General features: G+C 36.4%; 1 protein-coding gene across 1 annotated transcript in view; it reads right to left on the minus strand.

The window, feature by feature from the left end:
- VPS13B (vacuolar protein sorting 13 homolog B) overlaps window positions 1–24,051 on the minus strand; it is a 433,987-nt gene that overhangs the window by 128,562 nt on the left and 281,374 nt on the right. The window contains exons 32-33 of the mRNA XM_066565010.1: window positions 16,579–16,705; window positions 14,774–14,917 (exon numbers count right to left, since the gene is read on the minus strand). Coding sequence (XP_066421107.1) covers window positions 14,774–14,917; window positions 16,579–16,705 — 271 coding nt within the window. The remainder of the gene's footprint in view (window positions 1–14,773; window positions 14,918–16,578; window positions 16,706–24,051) is intronic.

The following is a 24,051-nucleotide window of genomic DNA, read 5'->3' on the forward strand; positions in this document are numbered from 1 at the left end:
GCTAATATGCAAGATTATTAAGCAAACCCATTAAGCACAGCAAAACCACCAAAGCTGCACACTATGTGTAAACAACTGAGAACTTTAAAATGTCTTCTCTCTAAAAAGGTAATGGCAGCCAACTAGCTGCAGAGGTAAGTTCAGAGAAATTACAAATAGCTGCAAATCTGAATTTGATTCAGTTCATGTTATTAGCATCATATGCATGACTCATACCAATCTTTAATCACAATGAAAATCTATGATTTCACCATTTGATATAACAACCAGTAACTCAGATGGAAGCTAGCTGTAAAAATGGAAGTATTGTCCAGCTCTTTAATCTCCTCCATACTCCTGAGAAACACTCCTCAATGTAAGTCAGTGTGACAACTACCTCTTTTATCTAAATGGGAATACCAACAGTACCAGATTAATACTACTTATCAAAGCCACAGACCCTATGCATGTACTTTGTAGCCCTGCCCCAAACCATGACACTGAACTAAAAATTTGTTCACTGTAATTTTACTAGATTGGGTTTTGTGATAGGTGGCAGAATACATCAAACAGATTAGAAAGAAATTAAATAGAGCTAGGCTCTTTATTATCCTTCCACTCTAAACACTGTGCGTCCATGAAGGAACACTGCTACCTTCTCTGCCTCACTCAATCAAAATTCAATGCAATGTTCAAATGTTCAAGAAAAGTGGAAAATTATTATTACTGTCACAAATGAACTTCCCTGCAAGCAAGACAGAACAAACTGAATTGTTGGGATTCAGAGAAACTCAGAACCCCACACAATTGCAGAAATTAATGTTGATGACCAGGGGAAGATTGTTAACATTCAGAAACGATTGTCTACCTATGGAATCCTCAACTGAAGTGTAAAGTTCAAATGATACTCTTCCATTCAAAATACTTAGTTTTAGTTCAGCTATCTCAAAATCCTCATAGCATGACTATGGATGCAACTTGTGCAGCATTGCAAGGGCATGAATGAAACTGCAAAGCAATTTAAAATGTTAAAAGACACCACTTGCTTAGATTTGAAGTGTAAAACTGAATTGTGCATTTCTACAAATTGCAGGCTAACACAGAACTCAGATCTTCTATCATGAGATGTTTTTGCTGTATGAAAACTCTGTGCATCCACATACATGCTTATGTCCTTTTGAGTAATCCTCACATATTTTGCCTTCATGTCTGCAAAATGGACCCTTCCTCATAAGGCTCCCTACTTTACTGTGAATTTACTTCATCCCTAAGTATTTTTTTTAATTGAAAAAAATTCTGCTTTGAAGATTCTTAGAAAAGCCACATAAATTTTTCCAATATAAGAACAGCCTCTAGGTTTCTACTGGAATAAGAATGTTTGCTCAGATGAAGTATCAAGAAGTACTGCACAGTCCTTCAAAAAGATACCTCCCAATTGGTTTTGGCAACAAAATCAAATGATGAGACAGAGCTTCCTAAGAACGGAAACAGGGTATGGCAATGACTCAAGATACTGGCAAGGACTTTATTTTGATAGTGTCCTTGAACTAACCAAAATATCTGTTATTTTCAGGAAAACATCTGACAAGTGGCTATGTGGGAACCCAAGTACTGGTAAAGCTACCAGGAAAATGATGCAAGTATTATTCAGCTATTCCAGCTAGGGGTTTTTATTGGCATTCTCAAAAAGTTACACATTTGGCACTCTCTCTGACACTACTGAGCTTCAAGATTATGTTTAAAACATATGAACAGCTCAATGATAAATATTATCAGAAGACTTTATTGTCACATACATTTCAAAAAATTTAGCCATTCTACAAATTTTAAGCACTCCATAAAGCAATTAAATCTATTACACCTACTTACTATCTAAGTGGATTAGATTAATCCGTGGAACAATCTTTACTAAGAAAATCAAGTTATGCATGGTGCAAATTTTCTCCATTAACTCTATGCATGTGTATGTATTAAATGTGCTAATTTTTTTACATGCCTTCATGTTACTATATATGTGGAAAAAAACATACAAATCAATTTGTACATCTTCCTTTGGCATGTCATGGTTTCAGGCCATTAACATTAGCAGAAATAGAAAATATGTGCCACCTTACAATTAAACATTCACCATCCTAAAAAGCTGCTGCTATAGAACATAGATGAAACTGATTCAGATATTTCATGGTTTCAAACATATTTAAAGCTGGATCTGTATTATGTCTATTCATTGCTACATAAATTATTTAACTACACAGATTTATAAAAGGGCATGAACTTCTAACAAACATTTGATGCAGCAATGTTTAGTCATGTTTTGGATAGAAATATTCAACTTTGGATAGCAGCACTTAGATTTAGATCTGAATCAGTTTCATCTCAATAGACAGAACATAGATTTAGATGAAACTGATTCAGATGCCATTCCATCACTAAGGTATAATGATTAAAAAACTTCTGATTATAGATTGGCTTCCTTTTTTTTTACTTTCAAAATTATAGTTATAAAAATTTAGTTATAAAATTGCTAAACTATAAAATATAGCTAATTCTGCTATACATACAACTGCTTGTAAATGGTACAAGGATACTTTGCAGCTCTGATTCATGCAAATTAATTTCACAGGAAAAAGGAACCACTTAATTCTGTCAATAACACAACCTGGACCCCCTGGACAACTTTGATCCATTAGATGTTATATACAGAAAAGGCTATGCTCTTTTATGTTTAAACTCACTACTATTTAAAAGAACATTTATTCAAGCAGGTATTTTTGTCACTTTTCAAACAGTATGAAGACCTCATGAATTTCTGACAGAACAGACAAATGAATTTGTAAAAAAATAGCCATATTTGTTTCCTGACAAAATCTCAGGCATGAATAATGGAATGTATCATTCTACTAGACAGTCTCAGATGATACAACATTACCTGAATCTGAAACAGTATAGATGGCTGGAAAAATTGAAAAATTAGGATGGCAGGCAATATAATCACCAGCAGTACACTCAGAAAATTAAGCCTCCTTGCTTAATAAACAGGATAGTACTAAAGTGGAATTCTGACCTAAAGAAAATCAATATAAAACTAAGCAGAGTATCTATCCCTAGGTGATCAGCTGGTCCATCCCAAGTCACAGAAGTGACTGAACAGTGAATATGGCCTACTACTGAATAATGGCTTTCCCTCAGTGGCAATATCTGCTTTGGTTTGTCACCATACTTCTCCTGTTTTTTTACAAAACAATTAAAAAATTAATTAATATTGAGACTTCTATTCTGCTTTCTAATTTGGATGAGAACAAAAAAGATTATGTAATGTTTGAGGAAGACTGACATACAGGGTGACTATATTAGATTTATTTACTTATAAAAATAGGGTAAAATTCATGAAAAAAAATTTTTCCTGTGAGAGGATTTCAGGGGAACAAAGTGAGCATTCTTCTCATAAAGAAAACAGAATTTAAAACCTAAATTTCTTACTGCCCACTGACTATACCTTCAATTAAATCTTTACTGGCTTCTGTCCTTTCCCTTTACATTTCTCATCTTTCTCTTTAAGGAAAAAAAAAATATTATTTTACTTTAAAGTGAAGGAAATTACAAAATCCATGTGTTTATAATTCCTGTCAAGGATCAAGTTTTCCACACTACCTAGCAGGTGATGCTCCATGCAGGGAAGAAACCATAACTAGAGCTGTCTAAAGGTAATGCTGCCACAGCATCAAACTCTTCTGTACAGCAGCATTAGATGACTGAAAGGAGAAGATTAGTAGAGATCAAAGAATGCAGAACCCTCAGTCTCACACCGTGTGACCCAACACTGCAACTTCCCCCTCCTCATCAGCCGCCTTAGGAAATCACCACTGTGACACATCCAGTGTCACACTGTGAGAAAGCCCAAGCATGTGCTCTCTCACACTTCTTCTCCTCAGGGTCAGTTTGAGCCACTGTCTTGCCTTCAGTGATTTTGTCCTGCATATGTGCCAACCACCAACTATACTTGCTATTTATGGCAAACCTATAGCAATTCTTACACAGTTCATGGACTTCTATTTTTTTTTTCCTCAAAAATGAGCCAATATGATTTCTTGCATGTGTTCTAATAGAAAGAAAAGTTTGAATTTTGGACCTTTTTAATAGCAATATTTTTATTATCTCGGTAATGAATACTTCAGGTTATTTTGGTCGGTACATTAAATGATCAGAAATGGTGAAGTTTTAAATTAACTTTATGTAACATTCAATTATTATTTTAATTGGATAAGAAAGCACAATTTTATTGAAGATAATTATAATAAAAATAATTCACAAGGTAACTTCAAAATATTGCTAGGCAGGGTATGGAATACAGAGATTGGACAGAATGTTTACATCTTTTAGACGATATTACTAAGAGTAGTATGAGAGAATAAATGCAGCTCATTGAGCAGACACAAGAAGGTCTGGTTCAGATAATCAAGAACTGTAGGCTAAAAAGAAAAAAAAAGTGGACTGAAACCCCACTTGTACTTAAAACTCATGTAAAAATAATTCTATCCCATTATGCTCTGTTTTAAAACATCTGGAAAAATAGCAAAAGAGAGGAGAAAAGAAATCTGTTAACCTTAGTCTTTAACTAGTATTGATGGGAACATAGAGGAAAACCAACACCTCAAGGTTTCTGTTTGCTTTTTTCCTTTCTCACTCTAACTTTTTATTTTGCTGTTATAATTTTTTTTCCCAGAAAATAACAACAACCCCTATGAGATGTGTTCCCATTAGATTTGTTCCAGCATGGGAATCTTTAAACACTATTGATATGAAGCTTCACAGTATTCTAGAGAAATACTTGTATTTTTCCTTTTGTTAACAATACAAAATATCCTTCTGTATTGAAGCAAGGAATATTTGGAAGAATGTTATTTATGAACTTCTTTGTAGATTATTGTATTGGGTAAATTCCTCCCCAGCTATATTTTATGTGAAATCCTGATACGCAGGAACATCTTATCACCTTAATTTAAGTGGTCACAGAAAACATTAAGGAAAATGTCATAGAAAGTGTGTGACTGTGGTCACAAGGGTTTTCAGGATGAAGAAGAGACGAGAATGTTGACTCCATGATCAGAAGGCTTGATTTATTATTTTATATGTTACATTAAGACTATACTAAAAAGAAAGAGAAAGGAAAAGGTTTCTTCAGAAGCTAGCTAAGCTAAGAATAGAATAGAATGAATAACAAAGATCTGTGTCTCAGACAGAGAGCAAGAGCCAGCTCTGCCATGAGTGGTCAGGAAATCTAAACATCTACAGGAGACCAATCATGGGTCTATCTGTGGCATTCCACAGCAGCAGATAACCATTGTTTACTTTGGTTGCTGAAACTGCAGCTTCTCACAAGGAAAAATCCTAAGAAAGGATTTTTCATGAAAGATGTCTGCGACAAAAGTGGTCTTGAATCATGAAGTGCTTAAAAAGCTAACAGATACAACTTTCCATTTTTTTCCCCCCACATAGTCTGTGTGCTTGTGGACATCAAAAATCAGCAGGAAAACCTAGTTTCTTCCTAGCTAAAAGGAAATATACATTGAATCTGTAATTTCATGTCTGGTTTTACTATACTAGGAATTCTTTACCTTGTCAGTTTAATATCTATCTTATTTAACATGTTTATTGATCTTGCTCAACTACGTAAGTCCAAATGCTTACTGAAGAGACTCTTCATTCTAAGATAAAAATTTTCCTAATTATGTATGTTAAAGAGAGACTATAAACACTTTTTTCCCCTTTATTTTTTGTATTTGCAGGATCTAAGCATGAAGATCTCTCCAAAGAGCCATTTTCATGGCAACAATCACTTTGAACAATTTTTTTTTCCCCTGTAATTCTAGGAGAGAAACTAAAGGTCACATCTTTACAGCAAAACAGATTTTCCTTTGTCTCCTACTTCTTAATTTTTCCTTTTCACATTCTAAGGACATTACACAGATTGACATGAAATGCAATTCTTCCTTATCAAAACTTTGTGAGCTTTTAGGTAATGAAGTTGTTGTCTTTTACAAATCCATCTGGGATGTACAAGGCACAGTCTCAATTTGAAGCACACAGAAGTGGCCTCACTGTGCAGGAACGAAAGCATAAGACATTTCCTAACTCCAGTGACACAAATTAGAGCTACTTTGGGGATCTAGCTGTGGTATGTGCATAGAACTGCAGCTTTCTGCAATCCTTCTCAACTGTGAAAACACTTATCTGGATATATTCCATTGTTTCCAAACCCATGAAACCAACACAGTGAGAATAACCAAGCCTAATTTTAAGCTAACCCTTGTCAAGTTGCTTGAGAATCTAAGTATTTCAAATCTAAATAATCCAAATTTTGTTACTTTCTCTTTACTTTGTTACTTCATTTTTGGTATCTGAAACTCTACATTTTGTAACCTAGTTAGAAGCATTGTAATAGCTTACTCTTTGAAATGTACAATCATTAAAATAAGGAAGCTACAGTTACTAACTAATTCATGCAAAAAGGCACTCCGCAAATGCTGGGTCATGAGATTGTTGCTAACAATTTTATCAATAAACTGAACATATTTATTCCAGCTGCAATAAATTTGTGATTCTTCAATTAAGGTGGTGAAGATCCACAAGAAAGCGTCTCATAGCCCAGGACATCAAAGTTATGGTACTAATGCTGCATGACCTGCTATTCCCTGGAATGAAATTTCAAAGCTCTAAAACATAGGCAGAACTTAGCAGGTACACAAGACCTGATCAGGAATTCTGCAAGCTAAAAAAAAAATTAAAAAAAAAATCTGAGAAATATTTTATTGGTTCATATTTCTATACCTACTGTTTCTGGGGCATTACTAATACCATAGACTAAGCTAGCTCTCTTTTCACTCACTACAATAAATACCAAAAGCATAATGAAAAAAGTTTTGAAACCCTCAGGAAGTTATTTTTACACAGTATTAGCTTTTTTAATGTGCCAACACATTTCAGGATATCAAGACATACCTAAATTCAACTGATTTGTATAAAATACAAAAACCAAGAATGTTTTGGCTCTTGAACACTGATTACCTTAGATTTCAGTAATTAAAAGACAAAAGATAAACAGCTTCTTCAAAAGAAACTGGCAAATCGGAATGCCAACTTCTCAAAGTTTCAACATACTAAAATACTTCCAATTACACAAGCTTTCCATAAGAATACTATCCAGTCAATACAACATCTGTGCAACATGTGCATCTGCCATTTCACACTTTGACTGTCTGGCTTCCTAAGTAGTATTATCTGGAACTTGTTTTAATGGTTTTTTCACTGTTATTTTTTTCTAAGCAAAATAGAAATGGAAAACAAATTTTTGCTTGTTTTCAACAATTTTTTTTTTCATTTTTCATACAAGTAATGAATAGCCTTAACTAAAGTGCAATTAAATTGCTCATCACTCAAAAGTTTGCTCTGCTAAAGTATCATCAGCAAGAAAATATGCTATAAACTCTATTAGCTATCATTCCTTCAAATTTTATGTGTGATGCAATTGCAACAGCACTTTTGTACATATATCCTGCTGACCATGTTCTTTATCTTACAGTGAAGTTACAGCAACAACTGGTTGATGAGATTTCCTTAAACAGAAATAAAGAAATAACAATATTACTGAGTTAGAATAAAGATCTTTTTAGACTCCTGTTCTCTGAAAGTAGATATAATTGGATGCTTTGAGAAAAAAACCAACAACCATAATTAAAGAAAGCACAGAGAAATACTTCTTCAGCACACTCTTCCAGACTTCCTGAGCCATCATATTACAGGGCTTTAAAACTTATCAAAAAAGCTTTTTTAAGTCTCATCTGCAGCAATAGAGAATGACTTACACTTTCTGCAAATATTACTGCAGTATGTCTAATGTGACAAATCAGCACGCAATCAGATTTAGCCCAGCTAGGAAGGAATCAGCTGCCATAGATGAGTTTTCTATGCCTTCTCCCTTTTGGATGCTTCTCAGCTATTAATTAGTTCACTTTAATGGTGTATTGTTTATTACTCACTCAAGCATTTGCTTATTCTTGCTCTTGTCTGAGCAGATAGGAGCTGCACTTCCCCCAGCCTTGCCCATTACTGGGATGAATACAAGTAACATGCTGCTCACTTTGAAATAGCCAATATTTATAGTAGTTAGACTCCAAATATAATTTTTGTGGTAAAAGAACAAAATGCGAAAGTTGAAACAACTTTTGCTCCCCCCTAGTATTAATACCATTTATTCAGGAAGCTGGTGGGTTTGCTGTAATTTATCAGAACACAGGGGTTTGCCCTATGAAACCTGTCACACCTGCTGGTGGACTTTACTCAGTGATTGGCATGAGCTAGGTCTAGAAGTAGAATATTATCTGCCAAGGTGACAAACACTGCTGCAGCTAGTAGTTATGCAGCCTAGGAAGAGTGCTCAAAGGTCAAATACCTAAAAGCAGGCTTTAACAAAGCAGAAAACATTAGCCAGCAGGTCATGCCTGGAATTTCTGAAAGAAAACAAAGATGTGCCCACACTAGGTTTCCCCTGTTTGGTTCAACACTTCCCCCAGGTGAATGACAGCTTGTGCCCATTGCCTGTTGGCTCTGACTGCAAATTATGCTTGACATATGTATCAGCTATGAAGAAAAATTCCAATCAGACACTTCAAGTCCCAGATCATTCTTTGTGAGACTGTTTTGCCAGCACATCTGAGTCCATACTTCATCAGCTCAGTTGTTCCTGCAGTTCAACAAGAAGATTTTTTTTTCATGTATTTTGAGGGGGAAAGTAACTTCTTAAGCATCGAATTTGTGCAAGACCTACTGTATTCTAATGGCTAGCAACACATGAGTATAATACCAAGCACACTGAAGAACTTTGGAAGGTTTGTTCATTGCTTAGGCAAAAATAAAAGAATGCCAGCCAAGGGCAAGGGAGGTCTGAGAGGGATCCAAAACAGGGACAGCTTTTTAATTTCTAGTTAAACCGTGAGAAAATATTTCCATATTTTTCAAAAACTGATTGTTGATTGCTGCATTCCTCACTACAATTAAAAACTTGTGACTAAATATGATGGAAGGAAAATATGATGAGTTTGTCCATTCTTTCAGGAAAGAGCTTATGCTATTTTTATTCGTATATCATATACCTATCTGAATTTCAGACTGTATAGGATAGCTAGGGACTTTTAGCCTACAGAAACATGCACTTGGGCTAGCAGAAAATAAACAAACAAGATAGGGATGAGGCAAAGTGAGCCCTGGCTGAATGGCAGGTCTCAGAGGGTTGCGATCAGTGGCACAAGGTCTAGTTGGAGAACTTAAACTAGTCGTGTCTCCCAAAGGTTGGTACTAGATCCAGTCTTGTTTAACTTTTCATCTCTGACTTGCATGAAGGGGCAGATGCCTCCTCAGCAAGTTCACTGATGGCACAAAGCTGGGAGGAGCAGCTGATACCCCAGAGTGCTGAGCAGCCCTTCAGAAGGACCTGGGCAGGCTGGAGAGATGGGCAGAGAAAACCATCTGAAACTCAACAAAGATGAATGCAGAGTCCTGCACCAGGGGAAGAATAACCCCAAGCACCAGTACAGGCTGGAGGGTGACCTGGTGGGAAGTAGCTCTGTGGAGAAGGACCTCGGGGTCCTGGTGGACAATAAAATGGCCCTTGTGGCCAAAAGTGCCAAAGGTTTCCTATGGTGTCTTAGAAAGAGCATTGCCAGCAAATTGAGGGAGGCAATCCTGCCTCTCTACTCAGCTCTGGTGAGGCCTCATTTGGAGTGCTGTGTCCATTTCTGGGATGCTCAGTACACGAGAGATATGGAGCTCCTGGAGTGAGTCCAATGGAATGCTATGAAGATGATGAGGGGGACCTCAGTTATGAGGAAGGCTGAGGAGCTGGGCCTATTTGAGAATGACTTTAGAGGAGATGTCTGAGATGGGAGTTTATCAACATCTATCAGTATCTAAAGGGAGGGTGTCAAGAGGATGGATCAGGCTCTTCCTGGTGCTGCTGAGCAATAGGACAAAAGGCAATGGGCAGAGAGTGTTGCACAGGAAATTCCACCTGACCATGAGGAAGAACTTCTTTACTGTGTAGGTGACTGAGCGCTGGAACAGGCTGCCCAGAGAGGGTGTGGGGTCTCCCTCACTGGAGATAGTCAAGCACTGTCTGGACACAATCCTGTGCCACGTGCTCTGGAGGACCCTGCTTGAGCAGGGAGGCTGGACAGGAGAATCCACTGTGGCTCCTTCCAACCTGACACATTCTGTGACTGGTTCTGTGATGGAGGGGATAAGAAGAAATATACCATAGGGAACAGAAAGTGAGTGAATGCTCTCAATGGACATCCTCTGGAAAATATTTCAGATGTTTCAAGTTGCCTTGAATTTTAAAAGCAATCCTCTTCTCTTCATCCAGAGCCACAGTCCTCACAAAGACATTGTGAAGAAAAAGTAAGCATTTCTAAGTACCTTTTAGTTTTTCAAGGAAGATACAATGTAACTGTTCTTTGCATTCAATGCCTCCAATGTAGTTATCAGACAGGAAGAATCTTTAGGACAAATTTAAAGAAATAATTTTTGTATACCTCAATTTTTCTCCAAAAGTCTAGCCTTAAACTCAAGCTTATTGGAAACTAAAAGTTGCTAATGACCTCAGTAGCCATATTTGAGGAGTGTAACATTCACTGACTTGCAGTCAGATATGTTACTCATGCATTCCTACATGGTCAGCAGCAGACCAAGATGTGTGTTGGTTTGAATTTAATTTCTTTTTCAAAGAGGAGTTCTTGTGTTTTCTGCTTCTAAATGATAGTATGACAAATAAGTCTTGCCAAAAATCTCCAGGTGGTAAGTGATGGACACCAGGAAATAGATTCGCCAGATGAAGAAATGAACTCCTTGAAAATTCACCTGTTTTATCACTGATCAGCAGTTAAACTAGTTATCATTTATACTGGAAATATTTTTACCAGAATATTAAAAATTCTTCTAAGAAGAAGGAAATGTGGCCCTTTTATTGATATTTCACCTATAATATTAGATGTATCACTGAACAAAATCAGGACATTAACGGCACCTCACTCTTATATTTGTATTTCATTTCCTAGCACTTCTGTTTCTGTTCTCCATGTGTAGGCATTATATATTCTTCTTCTAAGAATTTGGCATATATTAATTTTGAAAAAGTGAATAATTACAAAAAGGCAGCAACATTCTTTGCCCCTCAGGTAATCTATCAAACACCACATATGTGTCCTTACTCTAAAGCTGTCAAGTAGATCAAAGCAATATTCTTTGCAATAATAGACTATACCTTATGAAGAAGTCAGTACAATAGGCCCACTGTACATCAAAGATTTATAAAACAGTATAAAGCTAGGTCTTATAATAAGTAAAAACACAGCAATGGAGACTTGGCATGAAACCTTTTGCAGAATATTAAAACACTTGAAGAAAAAAGAGATTTACCCATAAATCATCACTTCTTTTTTGGTTTTTTTTTTGTCTACACAAATCTTTACACCATTGCCCTGTAAACCACCAAATACAGTCCATTTGGAAATCACACCTTTAAAGTTTAAACAAGGGGTTGCTACTTTGATGACTGTCATGCTTTACCCCAATCTGATTGCCTCCTGTGATGGGATGATTGATTCTGAGGACAGAGTACTAGATAACATGTGCTTTGCCATTAGCAAAGTTGTCCAAGGTTAGGCAGTTTTCCACAGCTGACTTTTATCCAAACACTGAAGTGTGAACTGAATGGATGGGCTGTGAGGTTGGTAAAAACCACACTGGGCCACTAAAACCAGAAAGTAATGTTCAATGTTCCAAAGTACAGCTAAACTCCAGTTACCGACGGACATTTCCCATGGTGTGATCATGTTTAATGTCTTTATTAAAGATCTTGGCAATGACACAAAACATATCCAAAGACAGATGACACCAAACTGGGAGGAGCTATTGAAACTGCCTTCAGAGGGACATTGCCAAAATGGAGAAATGGTTTAACAGAAACCTCATGGAGGAAAAAGGTAAACCTGGACCTGGACCTGGAGATGGCACTTGCCACGGTCTAGCTGGCAAGGCAATGAACAGTCAAAGCCTGGAATTGATCATCTCAGAGGTCTTCTCCATCGTAAATGATTCTGTGAAATGGTGAGGTGGCAAAATCCCAAATCAAAAACTTGCTGGAGGCCAATGCTACAGAATAGCTTTGCAGAAAGGAACCCAAGAGTCCTGGTGGCCAACAACTTGAAAATGTGATGATTTTGAACAAGTGATCACATGATCACTTGAACATGTGATAAGACTGTCCCTGTAGTGTGGGAGCCTGAGCATTTACTGGGAAGCGTCAGCAGCAGCAGAGCCACTGGATCAGAGGTGAGATGATGAGATGCTTGCATGTCAGCATCCCGAGCACTGTCTTTAGCTCTGAGCTCAACAGCAGAAGACTGACAAACCTGAATGGGCAGGGGGTTATCAAGAGGATTAAAAGGTTAAAGCACAGAATTTATAAGGAGAGGGTGAGAGAGCTAGGTTTTTTCAGAAAAAGAGAAGGAGAGAAGGATAAGGACGATGGTGGGGCATCTAATTACTCTTTCCATTTACTTAAAGCAGGGCTATGAAGAAGATTAAGTCAGACTGTTCTTGGAAAGGTATTGTGAAATGTTGAGAGGCAATGACTGAAAGTTTTATCAGGCAAAATTCTGCATGGATATAAAGACAAAAATATCCCAAAGCAAGGGTAATTAAGCACAGGACAATTATCCACATGGTCATTCCCCTGAGGTAAAGAAAGATTTTACTGAACAACATCCTGAAAAGTCTAATCTAGCTTGGACATTAGTCTTCTTTTGAGTAAAGCATAGTTTCCAGAAGTGTCTTCAATATAAATTATGCTTTGATTCTTGCAATGAAATAATATGCAGGTGTGAAGTATGAAAAGCTATGTGCTACTGATTTCATTCACCAAGATTAAAACAGCAGCATACAATCAGTGTATGATGTTTCTTTCTGCTGACTAAAGAACCACAAGAATAATAATAAATGTGCAGATATTAGAGGGTAAGGTGGCTTCACTTAGGCACACAGAGCTACACATTACTGAAGCAGAACTGGACAAAAAGTAACAAACCAATGTATTTATATTTCCAATACAGTAAGTCCAGATGTAGTTCTATGACTTACTAAAGACAAGGCAAACACCTTGAGACAGAACTATCCCCTTACTCATTACAGGAGACCTCACTGATGCAAGGGAGTTACCGATGAAGAGCAAATAAGTATCTCATTATTTAGTCAACAAAAGTCTTTCTGAAATTTGGTAGCAAATTCCTTTTAAGTTTTTACAGTCCAAGTAAGTCATGCAGCACTTCTGCACAAAGCCAACTCAGAATTTAAATTCTTGGCATCTATTCAAATCTTCTGATTCTGTCCATTCCACTGACACTGAGAAAACAGTGCTCTACAAATAACTTATTGAAGATATTTCTATATATAATTTGCAGTATTCATCTCCAAAGAGGCCCTGTGTCTGTAAAATATCCAAGGAAAAGAAAAATACACCACATTTCTTTTCTACATCTTTCATATTTCCAAATGTTAATGAAACAATGCCCTTTATTTCTCTCTATCCTTGGGAAGTGATAAAGGAATGGGGGGTGATGTGATGCCTAGATTAGCTCAAACAGCTTCTGGGGTTTTGACAGGGTGAAGAGAGAGGAATGTAAATAGTTTGGCTGCTCTAGAGCATTCCTTGCTTTCACCCAGACTCATGTGCAATGCTGAAACTGTGAGATTCAGGAAAAGAAGGAGAAAATCTTCTCCAGGTTTCCCATTAGCCAGATTCTTGGAATAGTTGACTGTGTCTTGCTCAATAACTCTTTTCCCAACTCTTGTTCTTATTTGCAAAGGTACCTCAATAGGTCCAACAGCCATTCCAGTGGAATTAGTGCTTTGTCATTTATTAACTCCTATTATCTTAAAGATGCTGTCAGCCTGACTAGATTCCAAGTTTTGAAGATAAGAATTACATACTTTTTCTTAGGGCAAAAGTTTTCCCTATCTTCTCCTATTTTTTTTGTTTTGTTTTTTGTTTGTATCAGCGCAAAAGTGTCAGTGTGAAATTTAAACTTACCAGTCTGTGGCAGTGATTGGCTTTCAATATAAACTGAGGTATCAAGTCCCAATAACAAAGAATGACAAAATTCAAGAGATGGCTGCTGATTGCTGATCACTAATATTCACACTGTTCAGATGCAGGATCCCTCATGATGTACCAACATTTTTACTAATGAAGTATGAAAATATTCAGAAGTGGATTGAGTTTTAGGGACTTGAGTCCCTAAGACAGTAGTGGTTACTAGGCACAGAAAAGATTTTATAGTTTACTAGATTTAGTGAAAGACAATGTAGCATGTGAACTTACAAGAAAATACCAAAGATTCGAGAAAAGTTCAACACCAAATAATCTCAAAAACCCACTTCTCAAAAATTTGTTTCCTTCATCATTTACATAATTCTCCTTGTACATTACATAAGATAATTCTCCTTGTACATAAGATGTTGCAGAACCACTATAATAACAATATTTACTGAATAATACTCTTAACATTCTTTCTATTCTTAAATCAACATCAGAATGAATTTTGAAACTGACCATACAAACAAAAAACATGTATTTCCTTTACCTATACATTTTTTTCTAGATGGTACAAACACCTGCTCAGAGCTACACTACATTGCAGATGGACTTTTTAAAAATCCAGTTGCAAGCCAGGGAAAAACCTACCTCAGTGGTGCTACTGGAAGCTTCCAGTCCAACCATATTAGCTTGTACCAGCTGCTGAAGAAGTTGCACTTGAGCCACATTGAGGAAGAAGTCCAAATTTGTTGTCATATTCACTTCCAAAGAATGACCACAGACCAAAATTTCCTGTGAAATTAAGGGAAAATACTAAGTAACAGCCATTGGGAAAATAATTTTCAGCTTCTATATAACTGTATTGTGGTTCCCTGCTGTAGTCAATACTTAACATTATATATAACATTATATATAGTACAAATGTGGTCTTTTTAGGAGAAACTGGTGTGTCATGCTTCTAAAGGATGTGGCTTATTCTTTGCATGGCTTTCAACAGCAGAACTGTTAAGGCAAACTTTGCAAGAAAAGCATCTCATGCACAAGGCCTTGTTTCCATCTCTTGCTAGTATCAGTGGGCTGTCAGAGTGTCCTTGGCAATGATTCCAGTTCTCCTTTCCTTCCAAGAAAAAGATATCGTTTTTTGATTTTTTGTTTAAACACAAACTCTGCTTGATTTATAATGAAATCATGTGTTGGAACTCACTGATAGCCAACCTGATTGATTTCTCTTTGCCTGTAAGCCATTCTTAATACCTTGGCAACACTAGCTGAATAGCCACTGTTTTATTGGTGTTGTCTAGCACAAATAGAGACCTTCACCACTGCTGGCAAACAATAAAGAGATGAAAGACAGAAGGGGAGAAGAACTGCTCTGTCTCATGAGAAGTTTGCACAGTGCTCAAGCTTTAATTTAAACTAGACCTCTCCCTTCATGATGGAATGTCATCCAGGGAATAGATAACAAGAATGCATCTACAGAAAACACTGAAATTCTTGAACATAAGTATTAGCAAAGCTCAGATTTTTTTTTAAACTTGAATAACTCCTATGCATTGCAGCCATACTAGGGCTTTCTATTTCTTTTTTACATTAAATAATTTTCCATCTAGCCTTCTGTGGACCCTTTACACAAAATGTGAAACTGTTGATTTCTTCTCTCTATGCCCACCAGCTGTTATTTTCCAACAATGTACACCCACTGCATATTGAAATACACCTCTAGTACCCTTTACACTCCTGTACCAATTTTGCTCTTCCAAGGAGGTAGTTTTTATGAGAAATTATCCTTATGAGCTGACAAAAAATTTCTGATATCTTCCGTATATAAAATGTTCTTGAGCTACAAACTAATGGCAAAAAGTCAGCCAGTACGTTTTGTGTATAACCTGCTTCACAGACTTATTCTTAACTAGCTGAACAAGGCACCAGCAAAAGTGACTGTTAAATCTGAGTACCTGGAAGTACTCATGGCAAAAGTAGGGAAATGGATGCTTAGTGGCAACCTGGGGTCTTGGAAATCTGGATAGGAGAACTCAGCTTAACTTTCTTATAGTCTACAGACAGCATTTTCAGGTTTCTTTATGAGAAGCTTGTGAATACAATGTTTTGTTATGCTGCACCTCTTCTCAACACCTTTCCATCACAAACTTTTAAAAAATATTGCTGGAAATTATTAAAGGATTCCCATTTTTGGAACTGAAAATAGGCTTATTACCTCTGGCTGGACTGCCTTTAGTATCAAATGCTATACAAAAATTCTTTCTCCAGCAGAGAAAGAACATTTCAGCTCATGACATTTCTCCAGTTGGCAATTTGAAAACACACCTGAATACTTCAAATGGTAGAGTGGTAAAATACTAAGATTATTCATATTAAAATATAGTAAAACATATATTAAAATATATTAACATATATTAAAAATTATGCTATTTCTGTAGACACTTTGTACAAACCTCTGGGTGTAAATTCTCTGCAGCATCAATTTTTGTAAAAATAATGGCAGGAGCTGCAGTTATTCGAACGGTGAAATCTGTTAAAATGGGAGTTAAAATAGCTCTCCTTTCCTGGTGCCGCCTTATGCTAGGAAACAAAGGGAAAAAAAGCAAAGATTAAATTACATTATAAATTGTCGAGAGGCAAAAACTTTCCATATTATTCTTTACATCCAGCACATAGCAGAAAACTTCTTCATGGACTTCTTAACTGGACATTTGATTGCTACCTTAATAATCTTTAAGTATCATTATTGTATGTTGCAGTGTGATGCCATTTCCTGTTTCACCTATCCCAACCCCCCAGGTGTGCCAAGCTCTGCTTTCCCCTCCCCCTGTCCCCGGGGGTTAAAAGGAGACGGGACGATGCGGTCGGGATTCTGTTGGGAGCTGTCACAACATTCAGAGGTCTGTCATCCTGGAATAAAACTCAGGATTAAAACTCTACGATAGAATCCTCTCCTTTTCTCTTCACCGTCGCCTGAACCTTTTCCACCAGAGGTAAACTGAGTTTCTACCATGCCTGGACTTGTTCCGAGTGCCAGCTGCAGCATCCAGCCGGCCAAAGGTGTCTCTGAGGTGAAACACCACAGCTGCCGCCTTTGGTCCAGCAGCAAGAGCCAGACGAGGCCAGGCATGTCCCACCTGGAAATATTGGGATTATTGTTTCCATAATTGTAAATCATATTAACTCCAATCCTGAAGGCAGACTTCTATCTTCATTTCACAGGATAAGTAAGTCTAAATATTTGACTCTTCAATCTATCTCCAGGTAGACAAATTTGACACTTGACACTGCATGTTTTCCTGTTTAATGCACTATACACAATAATTTGAAGAAAGATGCAAACTTTATTACCAGTATTTTTAAACCTTGCCTGTGGATGCCCTTCACTTTATAGATGGCTGTTTTGAAGCCTACACAATATTTGAATTTGTGCATTAAAAGTCTGTGTTGAAGAAATATGCATGAAACTGACACAAAAATGAAATACATGAAAACTCAAACTAGCAAATCCCAGGCAACACTAGGACTCTGACATTAAATCAGTAACTATTGTCCAAGACGTTTAGAATTATTTGAAAAACAGGGATGTCAGTTCTTCCTCAACTCCTTCTGTCACTGCTTGCTTTTGGTACTTTTTCAGCTAAATATCAACATTTACTTACCAAGAATATTTGTGTCATTAATCTTGGTAATTGCATTTATTTTTTAGCCAGGTGTTTAGTTTTGAGGTTTTTTATGGTTTCTCTCTCCCCTCCTTAACCTACAAATAGTAAGCCTACAAGCACAACTCTTCTAGATGGATCACTAATAGCTTATGACAACACATTCCAAATGGCCAGAATCTTCTGGGTCAGGTCAAATAAACTATTGCCACAAAATGCCATCTGAGAGCCTCTGATGAGGGTAAAAAAATGTAATGAGATCAAGATGTAGTTCAGCCCCTAAAAGAGGATACACTTCAAATTGCAGGGAGACTCCTTCCATCAAGACAGTTTTTGATAATTTTAATTCTTTTTACCTATTATTGTTTGTAGCAACATCAAATACCCACATTTCACCAAGGATAATTCTAAAAATCATCATAAAGTTATAGGTCTAAGGTAAGTTTTCCTATGCTTACAAAATAGAAAATTGTCAACTATGAAATGATGCAAGGTTAAAGAACAAACTACATGGCCTTAGAGAAGAAGTTAACAGATCCATGTAGAACTCTTCATCAGCATGTCAGTCACATTTCCCTGTATTAGCTTTAATTTTGCCATCTCAAATGGAGACATGGCAGTTCAGGCATCAGTGTAAATCACACAAGTGAGCCAGACATGAACTATGCAATTAACAATTAGCCCCTACCATCAGCTAGAGTCATCCATGTTAATGTATTAACCAATATGCTTTTATGCCTGTTTATGCAGAAATGACTTGACTGCATGCAGAACAGGTATTGAATTCCCTTGATTAAGAAGGGGCATTGTGATGCATAGTCTAGTAATGGTTCTGTAATGGGTTCTGTAGAAAAGCAAACTATCTCAAATACTGATGGTTTATAAGCCAAGAGTTAAATCATAACCTGAGGTGGAATTCGGTCTACTGCAAAAGATACAAAATTCATACTGCAGAAGATACAGAATTCATTTTAGTGCTTAGGTATTTCAATTTTGATGCTTCAAATTCTACTGATAATTTTTTAAAGTGTCCTCAAAACATGTAGAAAGGATGATGATCTATAAGGGAATATAAATTATACAGTGGAGGTAGGCCTTAAAACTTTTAAATCTATTTAGGACAACAGTAAACAGAAGTTAAGAGCAGATGCCACAGAGCTAATATTGGCAGAGCACAACTCTAATAAACTTTTGCCTCAAATGACCCTCATTGCTGAGGAGGCTGCACACTACCATAATAAGCGTGCAGCTTAAGAGTAAGTCAATTAGTGAGTGAGAAAACTACCATCTTACCTTAGAAGCTTTAGCATTTTGGTCAGCTGTATCTCTGTTGGGCTCTAATGATGGCTTTTAGAGCAAGGTTAGTCTCATTAGATCCCCAAATTAGAAATCAGACTTGTTAGTGGCTAGTGAACATCTTAAGTTGGAGTTTCTCTCCCTGCCACCACCTCCATTTTAGATTCAAACCAAATTATTTTTACCCAGTTCCTATTTCCCCTTCTAAATGGATGAGAAAGAAATGCCTTTTTCTTTTAAGACAATGAAAGAGCTAAATAGGAGAACAATTCTATGAAAGAACATGCAGCTAGAGCTATACTAGAAAACTTCCACTTGAAGTTTCTTGAAATGCTAGTAAGTATGACTTTAATATATGAAACAGAGCTATAAAAGCAAGTTATTTTTTGAACCTCAAACCCTCAATTGGCTCTCTTCAATCACTGATCAAATTATTTTTCAGCTTATGCATATTCCTATTTCTTAATTTTCATACTTTATACTAGTAGATACCCAGTACACTTCATCTTAAAGGACATTTTTGGTAATATATATTGATTACTGGTTTGTTTATTTTAATTTTAATTTTAAAATCATCCTTATGTGCTATCCCTGTCCGGCTCTACTTACTACTTTCTGAATTTCTTGTGGGTGAATTTGAACCTCAGCCAAATCAAGTATTAGGAAAATAATTGTAAGTACAAACAGAAGGCAAACAGAGCACAGTAAATAATGAAGGGAGAGGATATGAGAAAGAGTACAAAAGGAACAAAGAAACAAATTCCACTTTGAATTATTGAGTCTTCCACACTGCACCTAAGTGCAAGGCTAACTTAACACAGGTGTACGCCACATGAGCTTATGAAAAAACTTGATTGTGAAGAGTGTAATGATGGCTCTATGTCTGCAGCACATTCATTCCGTGGTTCATTTATGCATCTGTTATATATTTGTCTTGGAAAAAAAAGGAAAAACTAGTATTTTAAAGATGTTAAAGCAGTTGATCATCTACACTTAAAAGTAAGTGCATTTGAAAGACCATATGCTAACGCAAAGGAACAAGGCAGTTAAGCAACTGTGATAAGGTTTGGAGGTGCCTTAGTGCAGAATTTGGGCTTTATCTGCACAATAACACAAACCCTGGTTATGGACCACAGATCCACATTGCAAAAGCACAGGATGAAAATGGTCTCTGTCCTCGAAGGCTTACAATTTAAGTATAAGAAAAAACACACCCACAGAGAGGGAAGTAAAGGTAAACTACTAACAGCAGCATGGGTAATGATATCCATACAGTGGCAACCTGTCTCCTGGTTTTTATATTACAGTATACTAGAAATTAATTTTTTGGAAGGATTTTGAATAAAGCATTGCAATAACAGTGTGAATGTTCACAGCAAACACCTTTATAACACACAGGAGTGAGCAAGGCAGTGCCTCTTTGAAACACTGAACACGTTGGTCTTGGTAAGTGGCATGAAGAGGTCTGATGAGCAGGGAGTGTACATGAGTCAAAACAAATGAAAGAAGACATGAAAACAGAAATGGATAGACAGGGGGTCTGGAAGTGCTGTGAAAGCAAAGACATCTAATGATTAATATGACAAAGAATGTTGTGGGAAGAAGAGAGAAAAAAATGTGAAGAACAGAATTTTGCAATGGGAGCAACAACATTTGATTACATCAAATCAAATCATCAGTACTGGATTATAACCAGTCAGAAGCACACTGAATTTATACAAAGAGGAAGGACTGCCAAAGAGATGATGTTGCCCTAATTAAGGAGATGCGATGATGTGAGACTGGATAAGCTGAGAAAATGGACAAGTAGAACTAAGTCCTACTACTATGACTCTCACGTGGAAAACACTAAGCAAAACAAACACAAAACATGGCCACTAATAGCTAAAAATAACCTAGATGCAAAATTTAGAAATGTTAACCTTATTATTAATTATATTTTTTTCTTAATAATACCTTATTGACTTTGAGCCCCTATATACATAAAAATTCACTAAGGGAGAAACTTGTATACATTCAGTACATGAATAACAATCAAAAGCGCATTTGCACCATGTAATTTTACTAGCTACAGAAAGATGAGTCCTCATGGAGAATTTTGTGATGTGAAAAAGAAAAAAAACATAGTAGCATGAAATAGGCCACAAAGTCAAAGTGTTCTCTAATAGTGTTGAGGCTTTCAAAATGTCAAAAGATGTTATTTAGGACAACATGTTAACTTGAGACTTATGAAAGAATTTTCTCTTGCAGGCTTCCCATGTAGCTGTTTAAATCAGCTAATCCCTGATACACAAATGTATTAGGAATGTTTTAGGATATCTAACTACTGATGACTACTTCCCATCCTTTCAGCTTTCTGAGGTGTTGCAAAGACATGTCACATGGCAGTAAAATATCATAGCAACATTTTGAGGACCATCTAATAATCAAAATTAGAAAATAAACAAGTGTACACTACCTGGCTGTAAAGAATTGCTATTTTCATACTAGAAGACTTCAGTAAAGCTAACTTCTATCTTATGAAGAATGCTGTGCAGCATTTCTTTGCTGCAGATTAATATAAAAAATAAAACATTTTAGATTCAAACCACATTATTTTTACCCAGTTCCTATTTCCCCTTCTTATTGAGAAAGGCTTTGTACAGTATGAATACAAGCACAGCTTAAGGTACCATAAAAGACAACAATTAAAATAAATTACTGAAAAAAAATGCATTGCATTTTAGTCCAAAAGATGCAAGGGGAATGTCCCTACTTCCTTACACAAAGATCTAGAGACCAATTTTTTCGGATCTTTCCTCATTAGAAGTTGGCAAGCAGCCAAGAACTTTCTAAAAAAGCATGAAAATGAAAACTATTCAAAGAAAAATCTGCAGGAAACCTTTCTGAGGATCCTTGCAGTGGTATTTTGTTCAGTTTTGTACAACAGATCATTGGCTCCCTGATGTAGTCCATGAGAGCTGTTCCAGATGGTGGTATGCCAAGGACAAAACTGTAACACAGTATATTGCCACACTCAATTCATTACCACACAGAGAAGTAATGCGTTTAAGCTCAATTATTATTTTTTTTAAACAAAGTTTATTCAGGCTGCAGGAAGCAGAAGTTGCTGCTGGGAGCTGTAGAAGGATTGCACAGGGATGGGGGCCAGGCCTCAAGAGAGGATATATTTCTTTATTTCCTTCAGGGCTGTTGTTTTTTCCATTGAGTGGAGGGAGAGGGAGGAGGAGATCTGCAAGCTGAAAAAGCAGTTTTCAATCAAGAAAACTTCTTTCGGTTAAGTACTCCCAGTTCCCCACATGCTGTTTGGTAAAGGGAATAAATGTGGACAGGTTTCATTTGTACATAACCTTATTAGAACTGTCTGACTGTTTCCAGTATTCTTTTTATATATTACACCATTAGGGAGCTTTTTATAACATCCATGGTGAAGTATAAACATTTCATAATGGAAAGAGTTATGATCCCTGATCCTCAGTACAGAACAGCATCTAGACAGTTTTTTCTGCAAGGCTGCATCCACCCTACCAGAGAGTTCCAGTTCCCCCATTCTCCTTGGCATGACCTGCAGAGACACAGGAGGCATCACACCAGCATTTCACTGCAGCCCCTCTTGAAGAATCTTACACTAAACACCTGCAAGTATTCAACAACTTTGTCTTAGAGTATGACAGCTTGATTTCCAAACTGCAGTGTAAAGGTTGGGGTGGGGGCGGGGAAACAATCCCTTAACATACTAAGTAGTAGAAGAACTGAACTCTGGAAAAAGTGGTATGAAAATTCAAAGGATTTACTTTCAGAGTAAAGATTGCTAAAGCATTTAAATGACAAATTATGTCAAATACCTTCAGATACTTGTTTGTGTGATATCCATAGATCTCGGACTTAAAATGATTTGGTGTTCATGCAAATTTTAAAACCAGGCCAAATTTCAATTGTAGATTAAATTACAATATAATTTATTTAAAAATTTTTGCCATTTTATTTTTAAATAATCCAAAAATGCTTTTACAAATGGGAATGGAAAAGGAATGGCTGGTATCTATGCGGAAGTTTTCTGTAAACTAAACTATGTAAAGTAACTATGAAAAACCTCGATATAGGCTGGATTCTATACTGCCCCACATAGCATTAAAGTATTACAAAAATGAGAAAAACAGATTCCAAAGAAGGATCTTTAGACCCAGTGATCCTAATATACCAGAGCACTGGGTAAGAATAAACAGAAGTATATTAAAACCAAACAAAGAAATTAACCTTAAAAGAACTCAGCAAAAATCATTCATTATATTCCAGGTTAAACATATCTAAGAAACTTAAAGAAATCTAAAAAATGGTATCAAGATTAGATGAGGGCATAAAGCTTTTATGGTATTTGCAGTAAGTAGTAGGATAAATTTAACCCTGGAATCAGTAAGCACCATATAAAACATCCAGCAGCCGCCCTCTTGGTGCATGCTGGAAATAGCGCCCTGGATGGCAGAGTTCAGTGCAGGTTCTTCCAGTTCTCAACACATCACTTCCACAGGTCATAAAATAAACCCAGACATAGAAAAACTGACTGATAACTAAAAAGCAAAAATGCAAAGATCCTGAAAATCTTTAGTAAATATGCAAAATTTAAAACCAAAAGGATAAGAAAGCATTCATACTTTTTCTTGAAAACAAGCTGGAACTAAAATTCTGTAATTGCACACCAGAAAGGAAAATCTAATTTATTTAATTACAACTGTTCTAAATTAAAACCCAAGTAGAAGATTCATTCAAAAGCAATTTTAAACCAAACATACTTATTTGTATTCTAATAAAACTTCATTTTGGAAGTCTGCTGAGGAAGCATGTCCAAGCAGTTACAGGAAAAAAACCAAAAAGAGAACTGATGATTGTCTGTAACAGCTGCCTCTCTTGTCCTATTAGCTTTTCAGTAATCCAACCAAATTTCCTATCAATCTATAACCACACAGCTCA

This window comes from Molothrus aeneus, chromosome 1 (assembly GCF_037042795.1).
Source record: "Molothrus aeneus isolate 106 chromosome 1, BPBGC_Maene_1.0, whole genome shotgun sequence".
In the NCBI taxonomy this organism is placed as follows: Eukaryota; Metazoa; Chordata; class Aves; order Passeriformes; family Icteridae; genus Molothrus; species Molothrus aeneus.